Source organism: Acanthopagrus latus, chromosome 17 (genome assembly GCF_904848185.1).
Source record: "Acanthopagrus latus isolate v.2019 chromosome 17, fAcaLat1.1, whole genome shotgun sequence".
In the NCBI taxonomy this organism is placed as follows: domain Eukaryota; kingdom Metazoa; phylum Chordata; class Actinopteri; order Spariformes; family Sparidae; genus Acanthopagrus; species Acanthopagrus latus.
The window spans coordinates 25426701-25452676 of record NC_051055.1 but is presented as its reverse complement, the minus strand read 5'-3'; the positions used below and the strand labels follow the sequence as shown (position 1 = coordinate 25452676).

Below are 25976 nucleotides of genomic sequence, written 5' to 3'. Positions count from 1 at the left end.
GAGATGTTTGTTTATACAAGGCCCTCGGCTCGGCCTTATCTGCTGCAGCCACTCACGCCGTGATTTCAGACTTTCTTCAGCGGTCACTTTGTGTGTGCGTGTGTGTGTGCGTGTGTGTGTGTGTGTGTGTTTTTACGGGCCATTGTTTTGTCGAATGGCTTCTAAAGATACAGAGATATTTTTTTTTTCTTCCTCCCAGCTCATTAGAAACCGACTGCTCTGATTTCAGCGCACTTCATCTCCGCCCAGACTGTCGGTTCATTTGTTCAGTCAGACAATCAGGAGAAGCTCTGAAGCACATGAAGGCCATTCAGAGATCAAAATAACGAACTCACCGCTTGTTCCTGTGTGATCGATGCTTTTTAGAGTCGGAATTATTAACCGAAAGATGTAGAAAATATTTGATTCACATCTTTGAGCCTTCAAGTCCATAATAATGAAAATTGTACCTTATAAACTGGTTTTAAAGCTGCCATGTGTTATATCGTTGTGTCATATTAATTAATGAGATAATAGGCTCTTGTTTTAGGGCTGCGACTGAAGTTAATTATTCATCATTTATTCTTTAAAAGTTAGAGACGTGTGAGAAATGTTGAGACTCGTCCGTTGTCTCCTGAAAGAAATGACTTTAACATTTAGTGGGCAATTAATAATTTTCTGCTAAACGACTAATCACTACAGCCATAGTCCTTTTCTTTTCTTTTTTTTTTTTTTTGGTCTGTCTTTTTAACATCTGGTGAGAGACAACACATGCAAATCATTTAAATACTTTCCCATAAAAAATGAATAATAAAATATAGATGAATAAACATGATCAAAACAATTTTAAAGTTTCATTAGAGTCATTTTTATCAGTCAAAGTTGAGTACAAGTGACATTATTGTGCTGCTTGGTGTGAGTTGTTCATTGAAGAGCTTTAATGCACTGATACCTGGTTGATTTAAATACTTTTTTCACTTCCACTTATATTATGAATGAAAAATCCCACAGTTTATGTGTGCAAAGTGTCTTTATTAGGTGAAGTATCTGTAGTAGCTGACGTGTTGAATCTTCATACCTCCACTCCATTACATTTTGGCATGTGCACATGTACTTTTCACTCAGGACATTAATATAACAACTTTAGTCACTAGTTACTTTTCAGATTACATGTTGCATCAGACTCGAGTATAACTAAAATACTCCCACTACTATACTATAACTAAAGTACTTTATGCAACACTGTGTTAGCTGACGGCTGATCAGTGATGGAGAGAAGTCTTCTTTTACTCAAGTTGGAGTGATTTTAGTAAATTTACTTGAATATTTTCATTTTAAATGACATTATACTTATACAACACCACATTTCACAAAGAAATATCATTTATTTTACTAAGCTAGTCTGCATATTAAACAATTATACTTTCTATGTTAGCTTTATTTTAGCAACAAGAAAACAATATTAAATGTAATGTTGTAGTAATTCTAATAAGATATTGCAGCAGACTATACATGACAGTTACAGGGGGCATTCTGCTGCAATGTGTACGTTAATAGTCGACTTTAAGTAGACTAACTTGTGTTTTGTTGCTAATAGTAGCTTACTTGTTGTTGCAGTCATTTTCTGTTGATAGTAGTAGTTGAATTGTTGTTGCAAAACGTGCTTTTTCTTGCTAAAGTTTGTTGCTAATGGTGAGATTTTTTTTTGTTTCTAGTAGTGTTTCTCGCTACTAGCAGCTTGCTTTTATACACGTTACACATATTTTTGAATCGTGACTTTGACCGTTTTGCTCCTTTCACTCAGCGAAAAGGTCTAATTACTTCTTCCACCGCTGCATGAGTGGGTTAAACTCTGCTGTTCCTCCAGGTGTCGGTGAGTGTTTTATGAATGAATGTTTACTTGCCTGTTGCTAAGGGGAGGCAGGAGGGAAGGGGCGTCTGACGTCACGCTGTTTTAAACAAGTATCTGGTCACGACGCACGGCGCGGACTGGCCCCGCCCACCTCCGCTCTGTTTATAACGGGGCCGCTCCGGCCGCACACTGACCACTGGTTGTTGTGCGGTAGATGCGGTAAACAGAGCCTGTGAAAGAGTGAAAGAGAGAGAGCAAGAGAAGACAGAGATGTACTGGGACACGATCATCAAGCCAGGGGACAGAAACACAGACAGCAAAGAGTCGAAAATAAAGGTTGGTTTTCACTTTTTCAATCTGATTATTTATTTTTTTACAGCGTGTCATTCATTCATAACATCCAGCCTATAGCTCATATTAGCTCTAATTTATCCCACTGAATAAGTGTAAATGTTTTCTACACGTGACCACAAATAACAGACTGTGTTTGGGTCTTTTCCCAACATTTTTTAAAACTAAATGATGAATATTTAAATCAGAAAAATATCATCAATCATTTTTATAGGAAATAACTGTGAGTTGCACCCCTGCTCTTAAAGCTGATTATATCATGTTGTTTTTGTTGCAAAATGCCATGGAGTGCTCTTGATATTGATCAATAATCAGAGCTGTCTTCCACCACAGATGGAGGTTTGCCAGACTGGATATTACACAGAAGACTTCAGGACACAGGAAGTGCCAGCTGGCTTTGACTTCACGTCTTATGGTGAGTTTAGAGAATCACTTGACTGACCTGATTGCTCCATCACATCATGACTTTTCATTAGTTTAAACTCTCACAGACACAGAGAGTTTTGTGCCTTTAAAAGAAAAAAAGAAAAGAAAAGAAAAGAAAAGAAAATGTTTGTGAGATCTGTTTCCTCTGAACCTGAGCAGCTGAAGGACAGAGGAAATATTTGCGCAGACTGTATCATCACATCTGTCAGAGCTTTCTCAATGAGACCTTGACACCCGGGGGCTCTCGCTCAAACCCAGGATAACGGGGGGCTGCTGTTGCATGTGTGTGTGTGTGTGTGAATAATGCTTGAATGGGCTGAGGTAGGCAAAGACAGAGAAACAGGGTGGTCAGGTTAAAGACACTCCCCTCTCTGTCTTCCCTAATCCTTTCCTCCAGACTTCCTCCTCCAACAGATTTAGAGTCCCCCTCCTCTCTCCCTCCCCATCCCTCCATCACTACTCTGTCACACTCCCTCCGCCTGGCGTTTCCTCCTCCCTCTTCCTCCCCCTCCCTCCCTTGTTTCCTCCTAGCTGCCTCCATCCATTGAGCCTTAAAAACAAAAAAAAAAACAACAAAAAAAAAACCACCCTGAGGTGCATGAGCTTGAGTGCCTGGTGCTGATTCGACAGTAAACAAATGGCTTTTTCTTGTGTCAACATCCACCGTCAAGATAAAAAAAAAAAAAAAAAAAACTCTGCTAATTTACAAGTTCATCCCATCTTTCCTCACTTTTGTGCTGAGCTGAGCTGTGACTAACCCCCCTGCTCGAAGGACCATACCGATGGTATTTTTTTAGATAAATGTTCTACCCTTTAAAGGACAAGTTCACCCCATTTTATAGGGTGTAAATAACATCTTTTCAAATCAATTTGGGCTCTCGGGGCTTCTGGAGACTTGGATTATGCCAAATGAGCTGTATGGAGCCATTTTACTGCTTCTTTGCTGTGAAGCTCTTGAACTTTTGTTTTGTGGACTGCAGAGTAGATAGACTTTTTTAGTTGAATTTATTCTTTATGGCAGTTTATTTCCGCACGGTAAGAAAATCCACTTGCAGAGACTTGAAACGACAGGCGGGATAGTCATCTTGATTCTCTGATCCAGCTGTGAACATCAGCTGGCCAAAAAGCTCACATGTCAAAAAAAATCTTACTAAAAAGCCAAAAAGATGCTTAATTTTTTCCACAGCACCTAAATGCATCAAAATGAAGAGCTTTCAGAACAGGCCCTGCATGACAACAGTGCCATGTATACGTTATTTATTACTTTATTACTTGTTTATTAAGATTTCAAGTCTGTGTGTGTGTAATTTGAAACGGTCCTGATGCAAATGGGAACTGATAGCTGCCCTGTAAGGATGAAATCCATCTTAAAATGTCTTGTTTTGGAAAACGTGAAGCATTAATGTGAAGTAAGTCAGGTTGAAACTGTCGGCGTGGTCCTTTTGAAGCACGAGCTGTTTCTACTCTCGCCTCCATCATCACTTACTGACTCCATCTGTCTGTATTCTGTTTAACCTCCAGACTACACTGGTGAAGACCTGTCTTTTCTGTTAGACAGTAAAGCACCTGGGCAGCAGCAGTACGTCACAGAGAGCAGCTACCCAGAGCCTCCGAAGGCCTCTCACCCATATGACACTAAAGGTAGAACCTCAAAACACACAACAACACACAAATCAATTCAAAGCATTCATGTTTGAGTTATTTTACTACCAAAACTAAACTAGATATGAATGTAAATCAAACAAAAACACTCCTAATGACTCAGAAACATCTAGTGCAGCTTGTTTGTCTCAGTTTATGGGAATATTTTGCAGGGATTTCTACTCAGACACACCCTGTTAGTTATATTTTGGTGTTTCTTTTTAACTCATGTTAACATTTCCCTGCTCGTTTCCTCAGTGAGCACCAGCGACACGGCCCTCTTCAACCTGGACTCATACCAGGAGTTCAACTGGTGGGCCTCATATCCACACGGTGAGCGTCTGACTCGACTCATTCTGTGTGTAAGATATGATCTTTTAAAAGGCTTTTAGTTTTAAAAGACAAACTGTGTTCTCGTCGAGCAGATGGCGTCACGGTCGACCAGCCACAAACTGGATACCAGGAGTCTCCACAGACGTACCAGAGCCTGGTGCCCCAGAACGGACAGTTCAGCCCGGCCATGGAGAGCAGCCACAGCCCCTTTCTCACTGCCAAAGGATCAAATACATTACAAAGTAAGACTTCTCACCTGTGGATATTAATAAAAAACACTCTCTCAGTGGGCTAATTTGGCAGTTCAGTGTGTAATTCTTGTTTTTTGTCTCCAGGTGAGACGGATCAGAGCTACTCGTGTCACTCGGCTGAACTGTACGACTCTGACGGACAGAGGCAGTCCTCGTCCTTCTGGTCTGAATACCCCTCACCCAGCTTCACTGCCCCCCTACCACACCCGCCCCCGGCCTCCTGCCCTCAGTCCTCAGAGCAGTACTGCCCCCGTGTGGTCAAACGCAAAAACACACACCCTCAGAGGCCGGACAGAGAGGGCCACCTGGCAGGAATGTCAGCATATCCAGGTGAGAATGAGCATCTCTTCTGTGCCTCTTTCATAACATCTTAGTCTGATTTATAAAGATTATTAAAATCTCATTTCGATTATCTTCTTCCAAATCGATGGTGTGTATATTCCGGTTCAAGTACTTATTACTTTTTACTGCACTACATTTATCTGACAGCTTTAGTTCTTCGTTTCTTCACAGACTGAGTTTGAAATATGATATACAGTTATAAATCAGAGCCACATTGACCAACCACAACATTAAAATGCTCCTTTAACATTAATACATCGGCAGTAATCATTTGTTAGTTAAAATATAGAATATAGAGGCCATTTTTCTGCATTTTTGCATCTGAAACATTTAGCTATAATACTAACATACTTTAACTTGAGTACGTTTTTCAAAGTAAATATAAATTTGACTTGTAATGGAGGATTTTTACACAGCTTTATAGTTTCTTATACTTGTGTTGAGTTAATAAATTCTAATAAATAAATGAATCAACGTATTGATGAATTCATTAATTCTCTCATTCATTCAGGTTCTGGTCCAATCCAGCTGTGGCAGTTTCTACTGGAGTTACTTCTGGACTCTGCCTGCCGAACCTTCATCTGCTGGACGGGAGACGGCTGGGAGTTCAAGATGTCCGACCCAACAGAGGTGAGGAGCTGACATTTACTCAAGTGTTTCACATAAGTACAGCTTTGAAGTTCATTACTGGAGTAAAGATTTCCATTTTATTACTTTAATCTAGTGTTCCACTACATTTTAGAGGGGAATATTGTACTTTTTCCTCCACAACATTTATTCAACAACTGTTGTTACATTAAACAAGACACATGATGAGTTTTTAAAGTTATCTATCAAGAATTAAACCGGTGGTTTCCAACCTTTGTGGACCTCACAAACATCGACTGGATCAGTTGTTTGCAGTCCCACCAAAATACATTTCCCCTCTCAACTTCTCACATGGTTTATTTTTCAACTGTTCAAGGAACAAAGAAGGTTCCACTTTTCAATAAGATATGAATGAATAAGAAAAGTCCTAAATGAGAACTACAAATATTTGTAGCAGAGATTTGTTTTTTATTCTTTCCTGAATCTGAAAGAGTAACTTAAAACCAGGCTGAAAAGCAGCATTTTGCTGCCCTCAGTTAAATGATCCGAGCCTGTTTCACCCCTGAGGTGAAGACTTTCCTGCAGCCAGATGAGAATTTAATCCACTGGAGGTCAGCAAACACCAGGTTTTCAGCAGGCGTTAAAGGCATATGATGCAGGATTTATCAGTTCATAGATGCTAAAAGTCTTTTTGAAGAAAGAGACTTGATTGTTGAGTCTTTGTCTACAATATAAATCTGTTAAAACCAGCCTACGCAGTGTATAAAGTAACTAGTAACCAAAACATCTAATTAATTTACAGTACTGGCTCAGTAGATTACCTCAACTGGCAGCCGCTACATGGCAGAAACAGCTGTAATGTAATCCTTCAGGGCAACTCTGACTGTCAAAGTTAAACCCTCTAAAAGTAACTATTTTTGATTCCTGTGGAGATGAATCTTTTTGTTAAATTGTCAAATCTGTTACGAAACCAGAAACACAAGTCTCGATCAAGGAGAAGTCTTGTTCTGCAATTTTTAGAGAGTTGAGTTGTTGCAGGAAGACGAATGTTTCGATCTCCGTAGCAATCAATTCCATAATTATGTCAGACATTTAGAATAACAACCTCAGTCTGTCAGTGACAAGAACAAATCCTGTCAGTGGACAAAATCCTCAAATGATAATATCGCAGCCAAAATATTTCGAAGTATGAATCATTAACACACCAAAACATGCAAGGTTTACTTCCTCCTCCATTGCTACACAGAGGGTGTATTCAGTGCTATTTTTTTCTGAGGTATAAACACATTTAACTTCATCTCCATGTGGTGTTTGTTGATCCAACAGGTGGCCAAGCGCTGGGGCCAGTGCAAGAACAAACCCAAGATGAACTACGAGAAGCTGAGCCGTGGCCTGCGTTACTACTACCACAAGAACATCATCCACAAGACGGCGGGCAAACGCTACGTCTACCGCTTCGTCTGTGACGTTCAGGGCATGCTGGGAAAGACGGCGCAGGAGGTCCTGACCAGTCTGAACGTTTTGCCCACGAACACCGAGTCCTGGCAGTGTCCCGGGTTACCGGCTGCAGCAGCATCGGACCACAGCAGCGAAACATGGGCGTCACAGTAGGGAGCGGTGACCTGGACTCTGAGTGCTGCTGGCTGAGAGGGAGCAGCACGTTTTCATGGAGTACTACAGAAAATAAGTACATAAATAGATAACACAACAAAGTGAACACATCCTCTTCTAGCCCTGGCTGAGCGAGAGCATCCTCATGGAGGTGATGTTGTCACACAGAGGCCAGGAGAAGCTGCATTTCAGGAAGAAAAAAAAAAACACCCCTTTTTGTTTCATGCAGTCAGCCTATAAAGACAATATGATTTTTTTAAAGAAATAATAGATGATATAAAATACAAACTCATCAACATGTAGCTCCTTAACCTCAGGGCTGAATAACTGCAGCACAGGAACAAGCCAGGGGAGTTCTCAGCACTAGAAACAGATTATTTTGCAACATCTGGGGCCATGTTTTCATGTGTGCGTGTGGTTTTTTTTACGAAGAAATTGATTTGTAAATAGTGTTTATACGATTGCTATGTAGAGTTTTGTGCATTTATATTATTATTTTTTTGTAATACAAAACTCATGTCTACCTCTGTTTTTAATCAGAATAACATAAACTGCATAATCTTTATGCATAATCATTATCAGGTGAAAGTTTGAACCTGTGGAATGTTTTTTTTTTTAAATAAACTGTATATAATTAAAGATTTGTGTGATATTCTCACTCTGAGCAGGTTGTTTAGTACATCTGGATCCTGCCTTTAATTATTATGCAAATCTAAAAAAGTGTCTAATTAATAATGACACTGACATTTTGTTATACAGTTTTGATTATGGTTTGATTTGGGGCACATTTGCAACAATATTAATATTATTATATAACAATAGTTTTGCATTCTTTAATTTTTCTAACTAATGATTTGGTACATAAGCATCAGGGCTAAATCCAGTCATCTACTAACACCATGTAATAATAATTTTTTAAAAAACCGAGTTGATAAGCAGTTAAACTACTTTAAAAAATCAATAAGTGTATGAAGCTGCTGTATGCTGTGATACTGTAGCCTGAAGTGTAGTTCATATAATTATTTCTTTATGTTAGTTGTATAAATGTGTCAGTAGTGATGTCCTATGTGTGTTTGTCCTAACATACGACAATGTACAGCTCATCTCATGTTGCATTCAGTGCTGCTCGTAAATATCAACTCCAGAGGTCATTAAAGTTGATACTCACACGGTAACACCGGTGACACAGATCCAGGGAAAGATTACTTTAACTACATATGTTATAATACTTATTTGGAGTTCTATGTATTATTATTATTATTATTATTATTATTATTATTATTATTATGTTGCAAATGGAAGAAGACGAAGCTTTGAGCTCAAAACAGGGCACTTTCCTCATGTCCATGACTGTTCTGTGGTGCTTGAATGTTAAATAATTAACTAAAAAACAAATATTGACAACTTGATAACCGGAGAGGCAACAGTTGTTCAAATAACCTGTGATTTTATTAATCCCAGTCTTGTCTCAGGCCGAGCTCATCGCAGGGCCCTCACTGATGAGCAATGTGGGGTTCAGTATCTTGCTCAAGGACACGTCGACATGCAGCTCAGCCCTGCTCGGAGCCGGGATTTGAACCATCGACCTTCAATAAAAAAAAGCTAAGGAATGAAAAATGGAGGTAGAAAAAAAGAACCTTGAAAAAAATTAAAATAATAATCTCCACCTGTACCTGCTGTAATTTCCTGTTCCCCTCTTTGTCTGGTGCGGTTAGAGATCATAATTCCGATATTTTTTAAGCGTCCGTGAATGCCTCTTTCCTGTCAACTCGTCTTCCTATATAACGAAGTGAGGGAGGGGAATAAAACTAAAACCAAACTCGAAAAAACAAACTACAGATTCACACGCAGGTGACAGGCTGAGAAATGCCTCCAAACACCATCAGGAAGGCTCTGGCGGACACTCTGGAGGATCTGTCAAAGCGGAACTTTGAAAAGTTCTGTCACGAACTTCTGGACCGCAGAGACGAGCCGCGAATCAGACGGAACAGGCTGGAGGGTAAAAACTACTTGGATGTCGTTGACGTCCTGGTCTGCACTTTTACCGAGTCAAAAGCTCTCCAGGTGACCGTGGAGACACTGAGGCAGATCGACTGCAACGAGGACGCAGATGCTCTCGGTGAGATTCCTGTATATAGTACAGTATACACAGTATATAATATATAGTATTTGGATCATGTTGCTCTGTTGACAGCAGTCAGATGTTATCATGTACAGCACACAGCACGAAGGGGCTGCAAACACAAACCCAAGCTGATTAAATAAACGGACCTGTAAAAACACACTTCTTATTATTTTACTTTCATTTTTAATCTTTAAAATGACAGATTATTGAAATAGAGGCTGGGCCTGGTCAATACGTTTTAAGGCTCATCTTCATAACAATATTGGCTTTATTCATTTTATTTTTGCCCATAAAATATATGACGATGAAGACATTCCACTCTCACATCTGTCTGTGGTGATACAGCCCGCAGCTGGTTAGCTTAGCTTAGCATAAAGACCTGAAACAAGTGGAGACAGCTAGCCTGGATCTGGACAACTCCACCCATCAGCTAAACCATGTTATATCTCAGATGATTAATCTGCACAGAAATCTATGACAGACAGTTCAGTTTTACAGGGATTACATGTGGGACTATTTCTTGGTGGGGAACAGAGATTTTATGGACTCTCCTATTGGTTGCCTGAGAACCTCACAGGTGATCTGGAAATCACTGCACCCACCCAGGCAAAAAATAGTCCCAAATACTTTCTTTCTTTTTTTTTTTTTTATCTTTGGTCAGAGGCGTTTAAAAAGGAGTTTAAAATTTTAGATAACATTGTATCAGAAATATTTGTTTTGGCATAAATAAACAAATAAACAACATATTTTTAAAGTAAAATCAAAGGAGATTGATACAACTCTCACATCTGTCAGTGAAATAGCCGTTTAGGCTACAGCCAGCAGCTGGTTAGCCTAGCTTAGCTTAGCACAAACAGCTTAGTTTAGCACAAACACTTGGAAACAGTGGGAAACAACTAGCCTGGCCCTCAGCAAAGATAAAATAAATAAATAAACAATGAACAACTCTTTGCTTGGTGCTTGGTTGCCTAACTTCACAGGTCATCTGGAAATCACTGCTGCTTTTATAAAAGCTTTTGTCAGAGGCCGGCTAGCTGTTTGCCTTGTTTCCAGTCTTTATGCTAAGCTAAGCTACCAGCTGTAGCTTCATCACATACAGAGTGCACAACCTTCTGTCTTCATCTGACTCTCAGTGAGAATGTGAATAAACGTATGATTCAACTTGTTATTTTAACACAAGAGTATAAAACAGTAATATAATATGAGTAACACCTGCTTTTGGTTCATATTTTACAGTCACAACATATTCGATCTGAGACAACATATCTCAGGTTTTCAGTTGTAACATGAAACTACACCTCAGCTACAAGTCAGACTGAGGCCCAGATTAATGATCACTGAAGAGAAAACTGTGTGCAGGTAATCTGTCAGTGCTACTCAACGTGTTGCTTTCTGTGTTTCTACAGTCAGAGCGACAAACGGACTACAGTAGACACCTCGTTTTCTACAGTGAGTCGACCTGCATGCACTGAATTTGACTCGTACAGCATTGTGCAAAGAGTATTTTTGTTATACAGTTTAATTTAAGTTGAAATATTTTACAGCTGCAAGACCCTCAGCAGAGCCATGATGGTGGGAAAAGGTACAGATCCTTCTCATGTTACTGCCTGCAGGCTGGATGTTGGCTCTTATTGTCCTTTCTGTCCTCAGTTTATATTAAAATCTTCCCAAAAAGAAGATCAAGCCAAGACAGTGAAGTCAGTTATTTCATAAATCAGTATTCATGTAACTGTTGCAACCGTTTTGACGCAGTTTAGCTAAAACCTTATTGTTGATATCATTTATGGTGCACATTTTTTCCATGCGGCAGCCATATCATACATAAATACCACGCTGTATGGTCTGTAGTTTTAGTACTTGGTGGCGGGGTCTGCCATTTCTGCACGGGGTTCAGATTGCGTTTACGTGCACAAGGGATTCACAGGGAGCGATGCAGCATGTTCAATCTTCAACATCTTCAATATTAACAAAATTACCATATAATCTGAACTTTATTTACTCAATAGCAATCAGTCCTAATGTAATACATAAGCTGACAACTCCAGTATGTTCCATTAATGAGTCCATATCGTTCTCTTTCTCTTCAGTGACACTCAAGGGATCTCATCCAGGAAGTGAACACCGGCTGTGTTGGATGAACTGATCAGCCAGAACAACGTCAGAGGATACAGAGGATTACCTGCAGCAACCAGCCTGAAAGACTCGAGACATCAGTGTTTATAGTTTGCCATCATACATCTTCTTGGGTTTCATTTGCTCTGTGGCTCATCATCTTATACAAGTCAATAATGTTTTTGGGTTTTTTTTATTAAAAGATGCTCTGTGGAACTTCTGTGTTGTGCTGGAAGACGGTTGTTTTGTTGTTTTGTTGGCAGACTCCATTTCTAAAGGTTCATGGTTCATTCACTTTTGATTCTTCAACACTGGAGTATCAAAAACCAAACTGAACTCGAGCCTCTTTGTGCTACGTCACAGATAAACAAAACTGGAGTGACCAGTTGTGATCAGATCTCACTTTCGCTTTCTGTACAAGGAACCTAAAAACTAAAGAAGGATCGTTATGTCACTGAATCTCTCTTTGGAGCCAAACTGTAGTCACAGCTGTGTTGAAATCTATAGGAGATGCATGGAGAAACGCATTAAGGCTAATATATCTACATTGTATGAATTCTGTTGAAGAAACGCCTCCAGAAGATGAAAGATCACACTTCAATTCACACCTGATTCTTTTCAGTCAACATGTTGTATTTGTTCCCCGACTTTGAGTAGGAAAGGCTCCTGTTCGCAGTGTTACTGCAGTTTCATGAGCAGAAATTAATCAAACCTGCCCCGTTTGATCATGTTATTATCAGCCCTGTCAATCATTTTAGGTAAAAGGAATATAAATGATGTCATACAACGTAGACATGTTGGGTTTTTCGTGTGTTTCTCCAAGCTGACACCACAGTCTGACAGGTAAGACGCAATTTAGATCAGGGCTGTCGTGACATCAGATTTTGACTACATGTTTATTGAAGCCGAACAAATGCACCGCAGAAAAATTGTGACAAAATGACTTTTTTACCAGAAACATCTTAAGGTATACATTCAATACATGTAAATTGCTACAAATAGAGTGTGGGTCCCTTTGATATAATAGGCCTGCATTACACCTCCAATAAAAAACGTTTACCACAGAGTAAAAGTTATAATTAGAGGGGTATATCAATGTGAATAAATTCTATATATATAATATATATATATTCATCAAGTCAAATATCACAATATCAGCATATCAATGTGTATTCATTAAAGATTTGGCATTACAAAAGCTTTAAAAAAGTTTCAATGGGCTGCTGAAATGTCTGGGACATCTACATTTTACTGATTTTAAAATCTGGACCAATAGAATCTGTAATTACAAAGTCCTCCCTCAGACACTTGATCCAATCAGTAACGGTTGTAAGGGGTGAATGATTTCTTCTTCCAGCTTGTTTTCTGTTTCCCCTGTGCAGGCCTGGAGCTGAGGAAGAGGAAACTCGAGTGAGTCAGGCCGTCCAAGACATCAGAGGACAAACACACAGTGCATACACAAACAAATCATCTACAAGTGACAGTTAAAGCAGCACATTCAGTTCAGTTTAGTTATAGATATTTATAATATACATATATATAACATATGCTGCTTATCAGGAGAGTGCAACCAAACCTGTTCCAAACACAACACGTACCTTGAGGCAGTGCTGGGCTGACCTCCGGCAGGATACAGTTTGACTTCTTTCAAAACCTCAGCGTAAGCAATGGAGTACTGAGTCAAAAAGTCCTACAAATGAAAAGAAATGTGTGTTATTATTAAAGCTCTTACTACACAATTTATAATTAATTCAATAGCACATAATTTACTCCTTTTATGGGCAGTTGGAGGAGATCACATGATAGAAATAAGAACCACTATCAATTGGCTAAGGACAATAAAAAAAATGATGTCACAGTGATGTTAACTCTTGACCTTTTTGGATATAAATGTCTTCACTTTATCATTTTATCCTTTTGCACATCTGTGGAAACATGTTTTGTCATACTTATCATATAAAACGTGACCATTAAAAATGAATCAGTTCATCACTGAGTCCATGTGGATAATTTGTGCCAAATTTAAAGAAATTCCCTCAAGATGTTCTTGAGGCATCATGTTTACAAGTATGAGATGTAGCGAAGGGTGCACAACCCAAAATAAAATGCCTCCAGCCGGGGCCATCGCCAACTTGGAAGATAAAAATATCACTTCATGAGAAATGAGGGGCTGCGTTTGAGTGAGAAGCTAATCAGGAGCGAGTGTTGCTGCGGCTGATCACGGCATGTTTAGGCATGTTGCAGATTGTAATTTCTGCCAGAACGGAGGCCACAGATACCACAACTCTTTGTCAAGACGACCTTGTAGGTTGAACAGGTTTCATGCATAATAGCTTTTGGGAAACTTGTTTGGTAGGATTGTGCCATATGATATTGTTCATGAAGATGGTGGTATTAAAAAAAACTTGTTTTTCAAATCATATGATAATGGCAAAACTCCAAATTGACCGTTACACACAGCAAGAAGCATGACTTAAAACAAAAGGAACATTTCTAATGGTTCCAAAAAGGGGAGAGACTTCAGTACTGTGGAAGTGGTTTGGTTATAATAGATCAGATGCGCAACAGCTACAGTAAAATGTCAGAAGTGCATGTAAGTAAGAGCAATCTCAAGCAGAGGCACCCGGTCAAGTACGATTTTTTTGCAGTACCTTGTGAACCATCAGTGGGCTCTGATCCTCTCGATTCCACTTTCGCTCGTCCTGGTGGGTGGCCGCCACATAAACAGCGTAGCCCACGTGATTCTCCAGCAGCCACTTGAAGGTTTGACCTTTGTACTTGCCAAACTGAATGATGAACCGGCTCAGAACAAGCCACTCACTAGAGGGATCCCCACCCTCAGCGCGAACGTGGGCCTTCGCATCAGCCTCCACCTCTTCTGGCTTCTTCACATTACCTCCATTTCCAGAAGCCTTTGCTTGTTTCTGGTCTGCCACAATCTTCCGAGCCTCCTGTGAGGGCTCTGTCTCCAACTCCCCGCTCGAGGTTCTAGGGAGGGCAGGGTCACCATTCTAGAGGAGAGAAACAAAAATTAAAACACTAGTGAGTATTATTTTTAATGTTCGAGCTGCACGTTTAAAGAGAATTCTTGAATGTCACTGTGTGAAGTTCAACTTACGTCCAAAAAGACTTTTGGTCTCTTTCTGGTTTTTGATTCTGTGGAGAAAGAAAATAGGATGGTGAAAGGTTGTTGTAAGATATTGTTAGGAGATTTCTGAGTGCAGCATTAATTGAAATGGTACACTCTTCCAGTATGTACACACTAATGACCTGCATGTCTAAACAAATTAATACACCTAAAAATCCACTGCCTGGTTTTGTGACTGATGACTCGGGAACTCTGAAATATACGTATTTTAGGGTTGAATGAGGTCCCCAGAACACTGTTTGAATATAGAAAGGTGGCAGGGTCCACCACAAAGTATGAACAGTATGAAATTGTGTTGCTCTTTGAGGAAAAACTCTGTCAGTGAAGATCTTTCTCTTCTGACTAAAATGTCTTCCATAGCACACCTTTGAATGAATTACAAATACTTGCCTGTGCTGAGGTGCTACTTGTATCTATATGTCTGCAATGATTCTACATTATTGTGTCTATGACAGGGTTCATACAACTGAAATTCAAGCACATTCAAGATACCAGAACCAAAAATGTCCAAATTCTGGATGACTGTATCTTCATGTATGAAGATAGTCATGTACAATAATGTACATAATGTACAATAAAATTAATGACAGTCAAACTGATTGAATATAGTAAAAGATTAGATTAATTTTGAGAAAATGTATTTTATTTTGTGGATAACCTTTTTCATTCAGTGGTTTATTCTGATATTATTATATGGATATTTTATATTTTCATTTGTGCACTGGAAAAAAAAAAAAAATGTGCGACTGATTTGACCAAGCAAACGCAAACCATGGCTGTCTTAACCGCAGTACAGAAACTGGACACGGTGGTGATTTCCCCGCTGTTTCTGAAAACATGTACCACAGTCTATGCCACTAACACAGCCTTCACTCTCTCTTGTCTCTCGCTCCAGCGTCGAATACGCACACCGCCCTCTAACGTATCAGAAGTGTAGCACGGTCGGTCAGACTGAGGGCTGAAGAGGAAGAGAGGCTGCTGACGTCACTCTCCTGTGCCGTTAGGATTGCGAATTCAAATTTGAATTTTTTTGCAGGAGGGGGCGGGCATTAAAAACGAAAAAACAATGTCCTTGATTTTTTTTTTTTTTTAGTCGTGTGACAAAGTGAGAATGAGCAGAAAATGAAAATGCAATTTGGATAATTTATTACTCATTTTATTTATGAGTCAAAAAATGCAGCTATATTCTGAAAATGAAAAAGCATTTCTGTTAATCCATTTGAAATTGAATTATGGTACAGATTGGCTTCCATACTGTTGGGGCCAGGGGTTGGGGGATTTCTCTCCTCCTCTCTCCATTTCTGTAGCTCTGTGTTTCGTTTCGCATAATTTTTCATATGCTTGAATAAATCTTTGGTGTTACCACTGTATCTTACGGCCTTTTTACAAATTACACAGCTTGCCGTTGTGTCCTTTTTCGGCCTGAAAATATAGCTACATGGCGCTCCTCTCCCACCGTGCCATTCTTCTGCTGTCTATGCTTGCTTGTTTGCTTGGCGCCACTAAGTAACGTGGACGGTACAAGTCAAAACACGAGGGAGGAGGAGGAGGCGCGACATGTGCCTGGTGTCCAGGCTGTGAGGAGCAGCATTTGAAATCAGCGGCACTCACGCAGACAGCCAGGTCGCCTCTCTGATGAAACTGCAGCAGTTCATACAGGAGAGAAACTGAACACTGGTGTCACTTACACTGGTATCGATCAATATCAGTGCTGACGTCGGTATCGATATTATCAATATTTGATGGAGCCTGGAGATGTATGAGATTTCTGTACAAGTACAGCAGAGTCTCACTTACCGAGGTCGGCAGCATTTATCTTGCACTCTGCCAGCAGCTCAATAACCACGTCGAGAGCTTCGGCCTCACCAAAGGTTATGACTATAACGTTTGTGACATCCAGAAAGTCTTTTCCCTCCACCCTGCTGGTTGCGATCCGAGGCTTTTCGCTGCGGTCCACGAGTGCTTGGCAGAACTTCTTAAAGTCCCTTTCTGTCAGGTTTTCCAGAAAGTCTTGTATCGCCTTTTTGATTTTGGGAGCCATCTTTCACCAAGAGGTCTTAGCCCGCCGTCCTCGGTCCTCTTTTCCGCCTCACGTTAGTCTTCCTGCAGATGGACGATGCCCCCTCCCTCTGGGTGGAAACAAATCAAGGACGTCATATTACATCATCAGATGCAGTGAAGGTGTTGGTGCCAAACAGGAAACAACCACACACATGCCTGGAAGCTGCTGTGCGGCATGTTTCCCCTGAACAGTATCAGGATATAAACTCCGGCACTCTGTTGAGTTCTACTAACATCACTCAGCAAAAACACATCCAGACTGTCTTTTCAGCACCTTTGCTGACACAAAACATGCCCAGAGAGCCAGAGTGATGAACGTTTCTTTTATTTTTTGTGGTACTTTCAATGTTGGCTCATGATGTCCATATTAAATTAAGCTTTTATAATGTAATTTTAGATTTTTTCACCTTCGGTCACAGTCGTCCAAAGAACTTCTTGTGAGTGAAAATGTAAGCATTTTCAAAAGCTACTCTTTGCTCTTTACCAGGAGAGCTACTTATCAGCTTTATTAAATTCCATGTTTTTGCAATCCAACCTGCATCAAGTAGGGTAATGCTCCAAGGTTCATTTACCAAGATGTTGTATGAAATAAAGCTGATAAATAGCTCATCTAGTCAAGTTCATGCCTCATGAGGCCAGGTAATAAATCCTAATAAAGTTAAAAAGGATGTCCAAAATTCAACAACAGTTACATTTAGCCAGTGAATGCCGAAAAATCGTCTAAAAAAGACAATTTAAAAAAAAAAAAACAAAAAAAAAACCTGTGTGTGTGTGTATATGACCATATCAAGATCTTTTACTAAATTAAAGATCCACTTTGTAAGAAAGTTGGCTTTTGAGTCCGATTCCCAGCTCCTCAAATAACGATGCTTTGAGATTGTAGGTATTTGGCGAGCTGGGTGTTAAGATGCAAAAATCAACATTCTTAGAAAAACTGAATACTTGGAATAGTTTTTTAAAAAACCTGAAAATAAGAAGTCAATGAAGTCTGAAATATAACATCAAACTTCACACTTCACATGTCAGATGAACACTATTTCATTTTTGTGAGCTAAAATGCTCCCTGAATTGCTCTCTGAGAAAAAACTTTGGACAGAAAGTTTAAGGACGTTTGGAGGACTTGGGCATCAGGTCAGTGGCAGCTGCTTGTTTTCTGTCATGTGCTTTCAAATTTACTTTAAACTCGACAAGTCACAAAACTGAGCGATTTCTTGAGGGAGTCTGGGGATTTTTTTTACTGGGTGACAGAGAAGTAGTATGTTTTGTTTACTGTTAACCGAATTTATATATATTTTAGATGTTTGTTTTCATCTTCTATTAATTCACTGATGATGATGACATCAGCTGAAACATTGAGTTCAAGCGGCTGCTAAATGTCGGCAGGTGAGACGCACTTTAGATCAGGGCTGTCGTGACATCAGATTTTGACGACATGATTATTGAAGCCAAACAAATGCACCTTAGAAATATTGTGACACTTCATGTTTATTACATCTAATACATGTAAATTGCTACAAAGGCCCCTTTAATATTTATCAAACTCAGTCATGGCAGGTCTATAAAACAACACACTGGTGCTATATGTTTTCACAAATACATTAGACACAGCTGGTCTGTTTGACCTGTTGATTCATTTTTACATGATGATTTCCAAAGAAGAGGTCTGCAATTACACCTTCAATAAACAGTTTTATGTGTGTTCATACCGTTTACCACAGAGTAAAAATTATAATTAAAGGGGTTTATTAATGTAAATAAATGATGCATTCATCATATCACAATATCAGTATATCAGTTTGTATTCATTAAAGATTTGTCATCACAAAAGTTTTAAAAAAAGTTTCAGTGGGCTGCTGAAATGTCTGGGAAATCACAATTTTAAAATCAAGGACCAATTGAATCTGTAATTAAGAAGTCCTTCCCTCAAACACTTGATCCAATCAGTAACGGGTGTAAGGGGAGAATCATTTCGTCTTCCAGCTCCTTTTCCGTTTCCCCCGTTTGGGCCTGTAGCTGAGGCAGAGGAAACTTGAGTGAATCAGGCCATCGGTTTCATTTTGATAAAGATAAAAACGCGTGACAAAGCAGCATTACAATGAATCACTGCAGAGATGCCCTGGCCTTTAAATTGTGCTCTTAACTAAAGACAAAATGCCAAAGCACTTCATATCAGCAGATACTAGAGATGCTCTAGCAAGTCTGCAGTGGATATTTATAATATGCAACATATTCTGCTCTACAGTCATTAGGAGAGTAAAACTTTTTCCTAACACAACACATACCTTGAGGCAGTGCTGGGCCGGCCTCTGGTGGTTTGGACCTGTGTCCTTTTCTGTGCCCCTCTGTTTCTAAACAGTCGGACTTCTTCCAAAACCTCAGCGTAAGCAATGGCATACTGAGTCAAAGAATCCTACAAATGAAAAGAAATGTGTGTTATTACTAAAGCTCGTTTGATAAGACACAAAATTTCCTCTTTTTATGGGCAGTTTGAGGAAATCACATGATACAAATAAGAGCCACTATCAATTGGCTACGGACAGTTAAAAAATAAAAATAAAAATATGATGTCACAGTGATATTAACTCTTGACCCTTTGAATATAAATGTTTGTCGAGACGACCTTGTAAGTTGAACAGGTTTCATGCATGATAACTTTTGAGCAACTTGTTTGGTAGGAGTTTGCAATATGGTATTGTTCATGATAATGGCGGTATTAAAAAAGTCACAACATGATAACGGCAAAACTCCAAAATGCTGACATGATAATATCAAACGATTACACGCCACAAGATGCATGACTGAAAACAAAAGGAACATTTCTAATGGTTCCAAAAAGGGGAGAGACTTCAGTACTGTGGAAGTGGTTTGGTTACAATAGATCAGATGTGCAACAGCTACAGTAAAATGTCAGAAGTGCATGTAAGTCAGAGCAATCTCAAGGAGAGGCACATGGTCAGTACAATTTTTTTGCAGTACCTTGTGAACCATCAGTGGGCTCCGATCCTTTTGCCACTTTCGCTCGTCCTGGTGGGTGGCCACCACATAAACAGCGTAGCCCACATCATTCTCCAGCAGCCACTTGAAGGTTTGACCTTTGTACTTGCCAAACTGAATGATGAACCGGCTCAGAACGAGCCTCACATTAGAGGGATCCCCACCCTCAGAGCGAACGTGGGCCTCGGCATCAGCCTTCACCTCTTTTGGCTCCTTCACAGCACCTCCCCCTCCAGTAGCTTGTAAGGGAAACCTGTCTGCCGCAATCTTCAGAGCCTCCTGTGAGGCCTCTGTCTCCAACTCCCCACTCGATGTCTTAGGGAGGGCAGGGTCACCATTCTAAGGGAGAAGAACAAAAATGAAAACACCAGTGGGTATTAATTTTTTAATGAACCAGCCGCTTGTTAAAGACGATCTTTGAATTTCAGTGTGTGAAGTTCAACTTACGTCCACAGAGACTTTGATTCTGGTTCTTGATTCTGAGAAATAAAATAGGATGTGAAAGGTTGTTGTGAAATATGCTTGGTACACACTTCCAACATATACACATTAGTTCAGTTTATTTATTTATATAGCACTTTTTTCAAAACATTAATGACCCGAATTTCTAGACACCTAATAATCCACTGCCTGGTGTAATGACTCAGAGAGGCCTTTTTGGTGAGATAAAGACAGAGGGGACATATAACTTTTCATTGTGAACCAGAATAAGACTCAGAATTCCTTTATTAGTATTAAAATATGTTTTGTGTCCACCACATTGATAAAAAGCATACATAACTAAATTAAACTTACTGTTTGGGGCACTTGGGTAGACAAATTCAAACTCAGGATTTTCCTATTTATGGTATCAAAGAGGGGAAAACACAAACTCAGAAATATTCATCTTTCCATAAGTGAGTAAATAAGCTGTTCTCAGAGGAAAATAAGGTCCCCAGAAGACTGTTTAAATCTACAAACATACATATAAACAAAATATAAACAGTGTGAAATTGTGTTGTCCTTTAAGGTCAGTCTGTTTATTTGGTTTGTCAAGGAATAACATTTACGAAAGAAAGAAAGAAAGAAAGACAGAAATTTAAAAAATCCATCAATGAAGATCTTTCTCTTTTGATTAAAATGTACTGCACTGTTTACACTTCCCTGTGCTGCGTTCTACCTGTGCCTATTTATATCTCTGCAATGATTCTTGTAATTCTCTGAAGAATTTTATACTCAGCATGATGAATCAGATCTCTTTAGTACATGCAGCATGGGGAGAAGATCCAGAGTGTTCTCTGCAGTCTTACAAATGTTTCCAACTTAAATACAACAGAGTAGGGGTCACATACTTGGTAATTAATCCTTCCCATCATGCAGTGACCCCCTGATGTTTGGGTCGATCGTGCCTTTCCTAGGACAGTGACCCTCTGGTGTTTTATTAGGACAGTACAGGTCATCCTATCCATCTTCCTGTGAACACCTCAGGCAGAGAGAATTGCCTCACATATGACTTTCTGACCCTAACCCCAAATGAAGATTCTCCTTTCCCCCTCTGACATCCCGATCTGATCTTTGCTGCACATTGATAACTGAATAGAAACCTGTGTCATTTCTCACATTCTACATTAATGTGTTTATATACTAATAGGTAGCTATACTAATAGGTCCAGTGACTCCCATCATAGGGCCCCTCAAACGTTTCACAAGACACATCTGAGGGTTGCTGAGATTATCAATAGGGTAGAAAATAAGAAGTTCTCAGAAACAAATGTGTGTTATTATCCCTTAAGTTAAGTCTAATCTTGGCTTATTTTGTGAAATATTTCAGATTTTTATTAAAAAAAAAAAAAAGTCTGTTACCTCTATGAAACTCAGATATCTATTTAAAATAAGTCATATGAGGCATTAACAGAAGAAATACCTGGTAACAATCACTTGTCACGCAGTGATTAAATTCAGGCAATCTTAAATACATATATTGACACAAGATATACAATTTAATAGCTTTAAGACTTGTTAATACTTTTTAAGGGGCGTCATTTTTTGCCACACTGATTTAACCCCTTCGCACCCACCTTTGTTGGTAATTTTCGCCTATTTAGCATACCCAAATGGAAAAGCTTATAACACAACAACTACAAGTCCTAGCATGTACCATACACACAACCTAAATGACATCAGTTCAAACATGGCTATAAAACTATGTAAGGCATATGGCAATATACCACATACCTTCTACATCTTGTCAACTACACCTGGATTAAATTTTAGACTTCTAGGCCTAACCTTATGGGAGTTATGGAGTTTTTAGTTTGTGGTGTCACTGGCGTCCACAAATCTCTCCAAAACGTGTCCAAATGGCCAAATTGTGCCAAATGCTTTTACTCACTTCTGTGACACTGGAAACATTACTGAAGCATTTTGGTGACAATAAAGCCTTCCTCCATGATTCAAAACATAATTTTTTCACACATTCATTTGATGGGTGGTCGGAGGGGTTTCCACACGCTTCTAGGTGGCCATATTGAGATATTGTCATGCGAAAAGACACTACAGAATAGTGACCATTATACAAAAATGACATACTGAAGTGAATTTTAAACAGGATTTTGTTATCTATATTAGCCACCGCGTCAGTGGCAGAGAGCAAAGTATCAAAAACGAAACTGACGTCTCAATATGCGCAAAAAAAGAAATAAAGAAAGAAATAAAGAAAGGCCAAGGCTTTCGAGTCATCTGTGTCATGTCTAAGTCAAGTCTCAAGTTATGAATGCCAAGTCAAAGTCGAGTCTTTCATCAGTGTTAGTCAAGTAATTGTCAATCCTCAAATTTGCGACTCGAGTCAAGTCAGGAAGCCTGTGATGGTCTCTGAATGTTTTTTTTAGTCTGCATGTGTTTGCTCACCCAGTGTCTGTGCCGATTCGTTGCAGTTAATCTGCCTCAGGGTATTCAGAGCCACTGGAAGAGCTCCGGGCTCGGTGAAAGTTGACACCAGGAGCTGTGTGATCTCCACTGTACTTTTATTCTCCACGGCGCGGCGAAAGACCCGCGGCTCTTCCCTGCGGTCAAGCAGCTCCTCGCAAAATTTGTCAAAGTCAACCTTACTCAGGTTCTCCAGCTCGTCCCTTATAGCCCGTTTGATTGTTACGGCCATCTCACTTCAGCCCGCAGCGTCTTTGTGTTGCTCTGTCTTGGTAAATATGGCGACCCGGAGGCAGGACACAAGCTAGAGGCGTTTAGGCAGCGCGAAGAGTTGAATTACGCGGTAGAGGGTTAGCAGCTACGTCACTTCCGGGTTGACTTCGTTTCAGAAAAACTTTGCATGGCGGTGAACGGAGAGAGGTAAATAATTTTTTGATCCCGCTTGAATAGTGCCATGAATCACACATATGATGTTCGCCAATTTATAAGATAATTATTAAAATTGAGAATGTCGCGGTTTGTCGTCTAACTAATGAAATATGAGACTGTGAAAATAAATAATTAGCAATACAACCGTCGCACTGGTGACGTCATCTCGTTTAACGGTCACCAAACTCTGTAACGTAAACATCGTGGAGCTGCTCCCGTTTATACGCAGCTTAAAGAACTGATGAACTAGTCTTTCACGTGACTGTAATTATCAATATGTGCACATTTATTGAAATTTTCATCTGTTTTAGTGCCTTTTCTGAGCCGAGTTGGCTGACATTGTGGTGTTGGTGACGTGTGTTGAGCGCGACGGTGTAGTTTATTGAGTGGTTTAACACAAAACTACATGAATGAATGAGCGAATGAGTGAGTGGATGAATGGAAATGTATTTTGGACACGTCGAAACAAAACAAAAAGTTACATTTGTTCGACAGTTAAGCCTGATAAAATGAAAAGTATGTTACAAAGTATATTCCATTAACAAGCATTGGCATGCCTAGTATGGAGTAGGAAGTATTTGCTTATTTAATCCTACCCCTTCTCCACAACTCACTAATAAATCATAATGAATTTAGTTAACTTTCTGAACCCGTGTACCTTCATACGCTCCCATCTAACTATATACAATTTGATACACAATATTTACAATTAATATATAACATAATAAATATATTTACATACACACCTGTATATGCATATGTACATATGTGTTGAACACATCTACACACACACACACACACACACACACACACACACACACACACACACACACACCTACCTACATACACTCAAGCATACATACAAATGTACAGACAATATTCAGTGACCTCCATGACGTATATGTTGATAATTTTCGGTTGTTTTGAAAAGAAAACAGACATATTTCTCCCCACAACGAAAACAGTCTTGGTGAGACCCGTGTCATCAAACTTTAACCTATAATGACTTCCTCCTTTCTGTTTCCCCTTGCGGATGTCTGTACTTTGTGGTAAGATGGCCTCTTCCTGTCTCTCTCCCATCTATTCTACCATTTTTTTAATTATTGCTTCCCCTTTTTGAGTTGATTGATTTAATAGCACATAAAAAAGAACACGCAGCTGCCACTGACCTGATTCTCCAAAGTCCTCAAACCTTTTGACTTTGCACCCCCAGTCCCTCCTTACTTCAATCACGCTTCCCTGTCTTCCACTCTCCCTACTTTCACCCAGTATGTGAAATGCCACACCAGAGACAATAGAACTTTGGATCTAATGTATGTGAACACCAAGGATACACTTCCTCCCCCCTTCCCCCAGTGGGCCGTTCTTATCACAACCTGGTTCATCGATCCACACACAACACCCCCTACCTCTCTCAACAGGAGTCATTCCACAGTCCCAACAACAGCTGATCAAGTGAGGAAGGAGCTGAGGAGGACTGCCAGGTGTGAACTGAACCACCTGCGCATCAACGCCAGCAAGACAAAGGAGGGGGTGATGGATTTCAGGAGGAAGGCTCCTGAAACTGCACTGGTGAACACCCAGGGTTTGGACATTGAGATTTTGGAGGTGTATAAATACCTGTGTGTTCACATAAACAACAAACTGGACTGGACACACAACACAGATGTCCTGTACAAGAAGGGCCAAAGTCGTCTCCATCTGCTGAGGAGACTGAGGTCCTTGGGCGTGTGCAGGACACTGTTAAAAACTTTTTATGACTCTGCAGTAGCATCAGCGATCTTCTACGCTGTGGTCTGCTGGAGCTGTGGAAGCTCAGAGAGGCACAGGAAGAGACCCAATAAGCTGGTCAAAAGGGCCGGCTCAGTCTTGGACTGTTTTCTGGACTCCATTGAGGTGGTGGGTGAGAGGAGGATGTTAGCCAAGCTGACATCAATTATGGAGACAACCCCTCTCACTCCTTACATGAGACTGTGGGGTCCTTAAGCAGCTCATTCAGCAACAGACTGCCTCAACCACGGTGTAAAAAGCAACGCTACAGCAGGTCATTCATTCCAACTGCTGTCAGACTGTTCAACACCAACAACTCTTAATGTAGCACCATAAGCACCAACTTATCTTGCACTACTTACCACTTCTACCTCCGTCATCCTGTGCAATTATCCTAATACTATTTTTATTTTTTACATATTCATATTCTTACGCTGAGTCTGTTCATTTCAAACACTGTATTTATTTATGCATCCAGCCTTCAACAAAGCAATACTTTTACACTTAATTCAAATGTATACAATGCACACTTACCTCCTGTATACAATTCACATAGCGTACAGTCCTTTCTATATGGTATCTTTCTCTCTTATCTAAATTATTTTTAGTATTTTCAAGTCTTGTACTTATTGTATGTCTGTCTACCTGCTACTGTAAAAAGGGAATTTATTTTTAAATTATTCCTAGTATTCAGTTTTTCTAAGAATGTTGATAAGCCTTTCTTACAAAGTGGATCTTTAAGTTTAGGAACAGATTTTGATTTGATCATATATATATATATATATATGTATATATATATATATATATATATATATATATATATATATATATATATATATATATACACACACACACACACACACACACACACACACACACACACACACACACACAGGCTGTTTGTTTGTTTGTTTGTTTGTTTGTTTTTACTTTTAGCAGTCACTAGCCAAAACATGGAATTGAATAATAATTATTTTATTTTATTTCATAACTACTTAAGTTAGTAGTTACTTACTTACTACTTATCTATCTATCTATCTATCTATCTATCTATCTATC

General features: G+C 39.5%; 2 protein-coding genes and 1 long non-coding RNA gene across 6 annotated transcripts; 2 read left to right on the top strand and 1 right to left on the bottom strand.

Moving 5' to 3' along the window:
* Positions 1-1660: 1660 nt before the first annotated feature.
* LOC119005325 (ETS1-related protein) lies at positions 1661-8013 on the top strand. 2 transcript variants are annotated; one of them, XM_037072850.1, is made up of 8 exons: positions 1661-2167; positions 2516-2597; positions 4163-4249; positions 4508-4582; positions 4675-4824; positions 4918-5163; positions 5687-5805; positions 7090-8013. In XM_037072850.1, exons 1-8 carry the CDS (start codon positions 2102-2104, stop codon positions 7372-7374), a joined length of 1110 nt encoding a protein of 369 aa, XP_036928745.1. In that variant the 5' UTR covers positions 1661-2101; the 3' UTR covers positions 7375-8013. The 2 variants fall into 2 exon arrangements, with proteins under 2 accessions (XP_036928745.1, XP_036928744.1); XM_037072849.1 differs by having other exon boundaries at positions 1664-2167; positions 4130-4249.
* Positions 8014-11037: 3024 nt separating this feature from the next.
* On the top strand, positions 11038-11831 carry LOC119005789. The gene is made up of 2 exons (XR_005070587.1): positions 11038-11081; positions 11587-11831. It is a non-coding gene; the product is annotated as an uncharacterized LOC119005789 (long non-coding RNA).
* A 657-nt stretch (positions 11832-12488) lies between these two features.
* Positions 12489-23070, bottom strand: LOC119005786. 3 transcript variants are annotated; one of them, XM_037073742.1, is made up of 6 exons: positions 19103-19230; positions 16557-16888; positions 14730-14767; positions 14263-14622; positions 13210-13301; positions 12489-13001 (listed from the first exon to the last, which is right to left on the bottom strand). In XM_037073742.1, exons 2-6 carry the CDS (start codon positions 16798-16800, stop codon positions 12929-12931), a joined length of 807 nt encoding a protein of 268 aa, XP_036929637.1. In that variant the 5' UTR covers positions 16801-16888; positions 19103-19230; the 3' UTR covers positions 12489-12928. The 3 variants fall into 3 exon arrangements, with proteins under 3 accessions (XP_036929637.1, XP_036929638.1, XP_036929636.1); XM_037073743.1 differs by lacking the exons at positions 12489-13001; positions 13210-13301; positions 14263-14622; positions 14730-14767 and adding exons at positions 19797-20153; positions 20262-20293; positions 22701-23070 and having other exon boundaries at positions 16700-16888; XM_037073741.1 differs by lacking the exons at positions 12489-13001; positions 13210-13301; positions 14263-14622; positions 14730-14767; positions 16557-16888 and adding exons at positions 18288-18833; positions 19797-20153; positions 20262-20293; positions 22701-23068.
* Positions 23071-25976: the final 2906 nt, after the last annotated feature.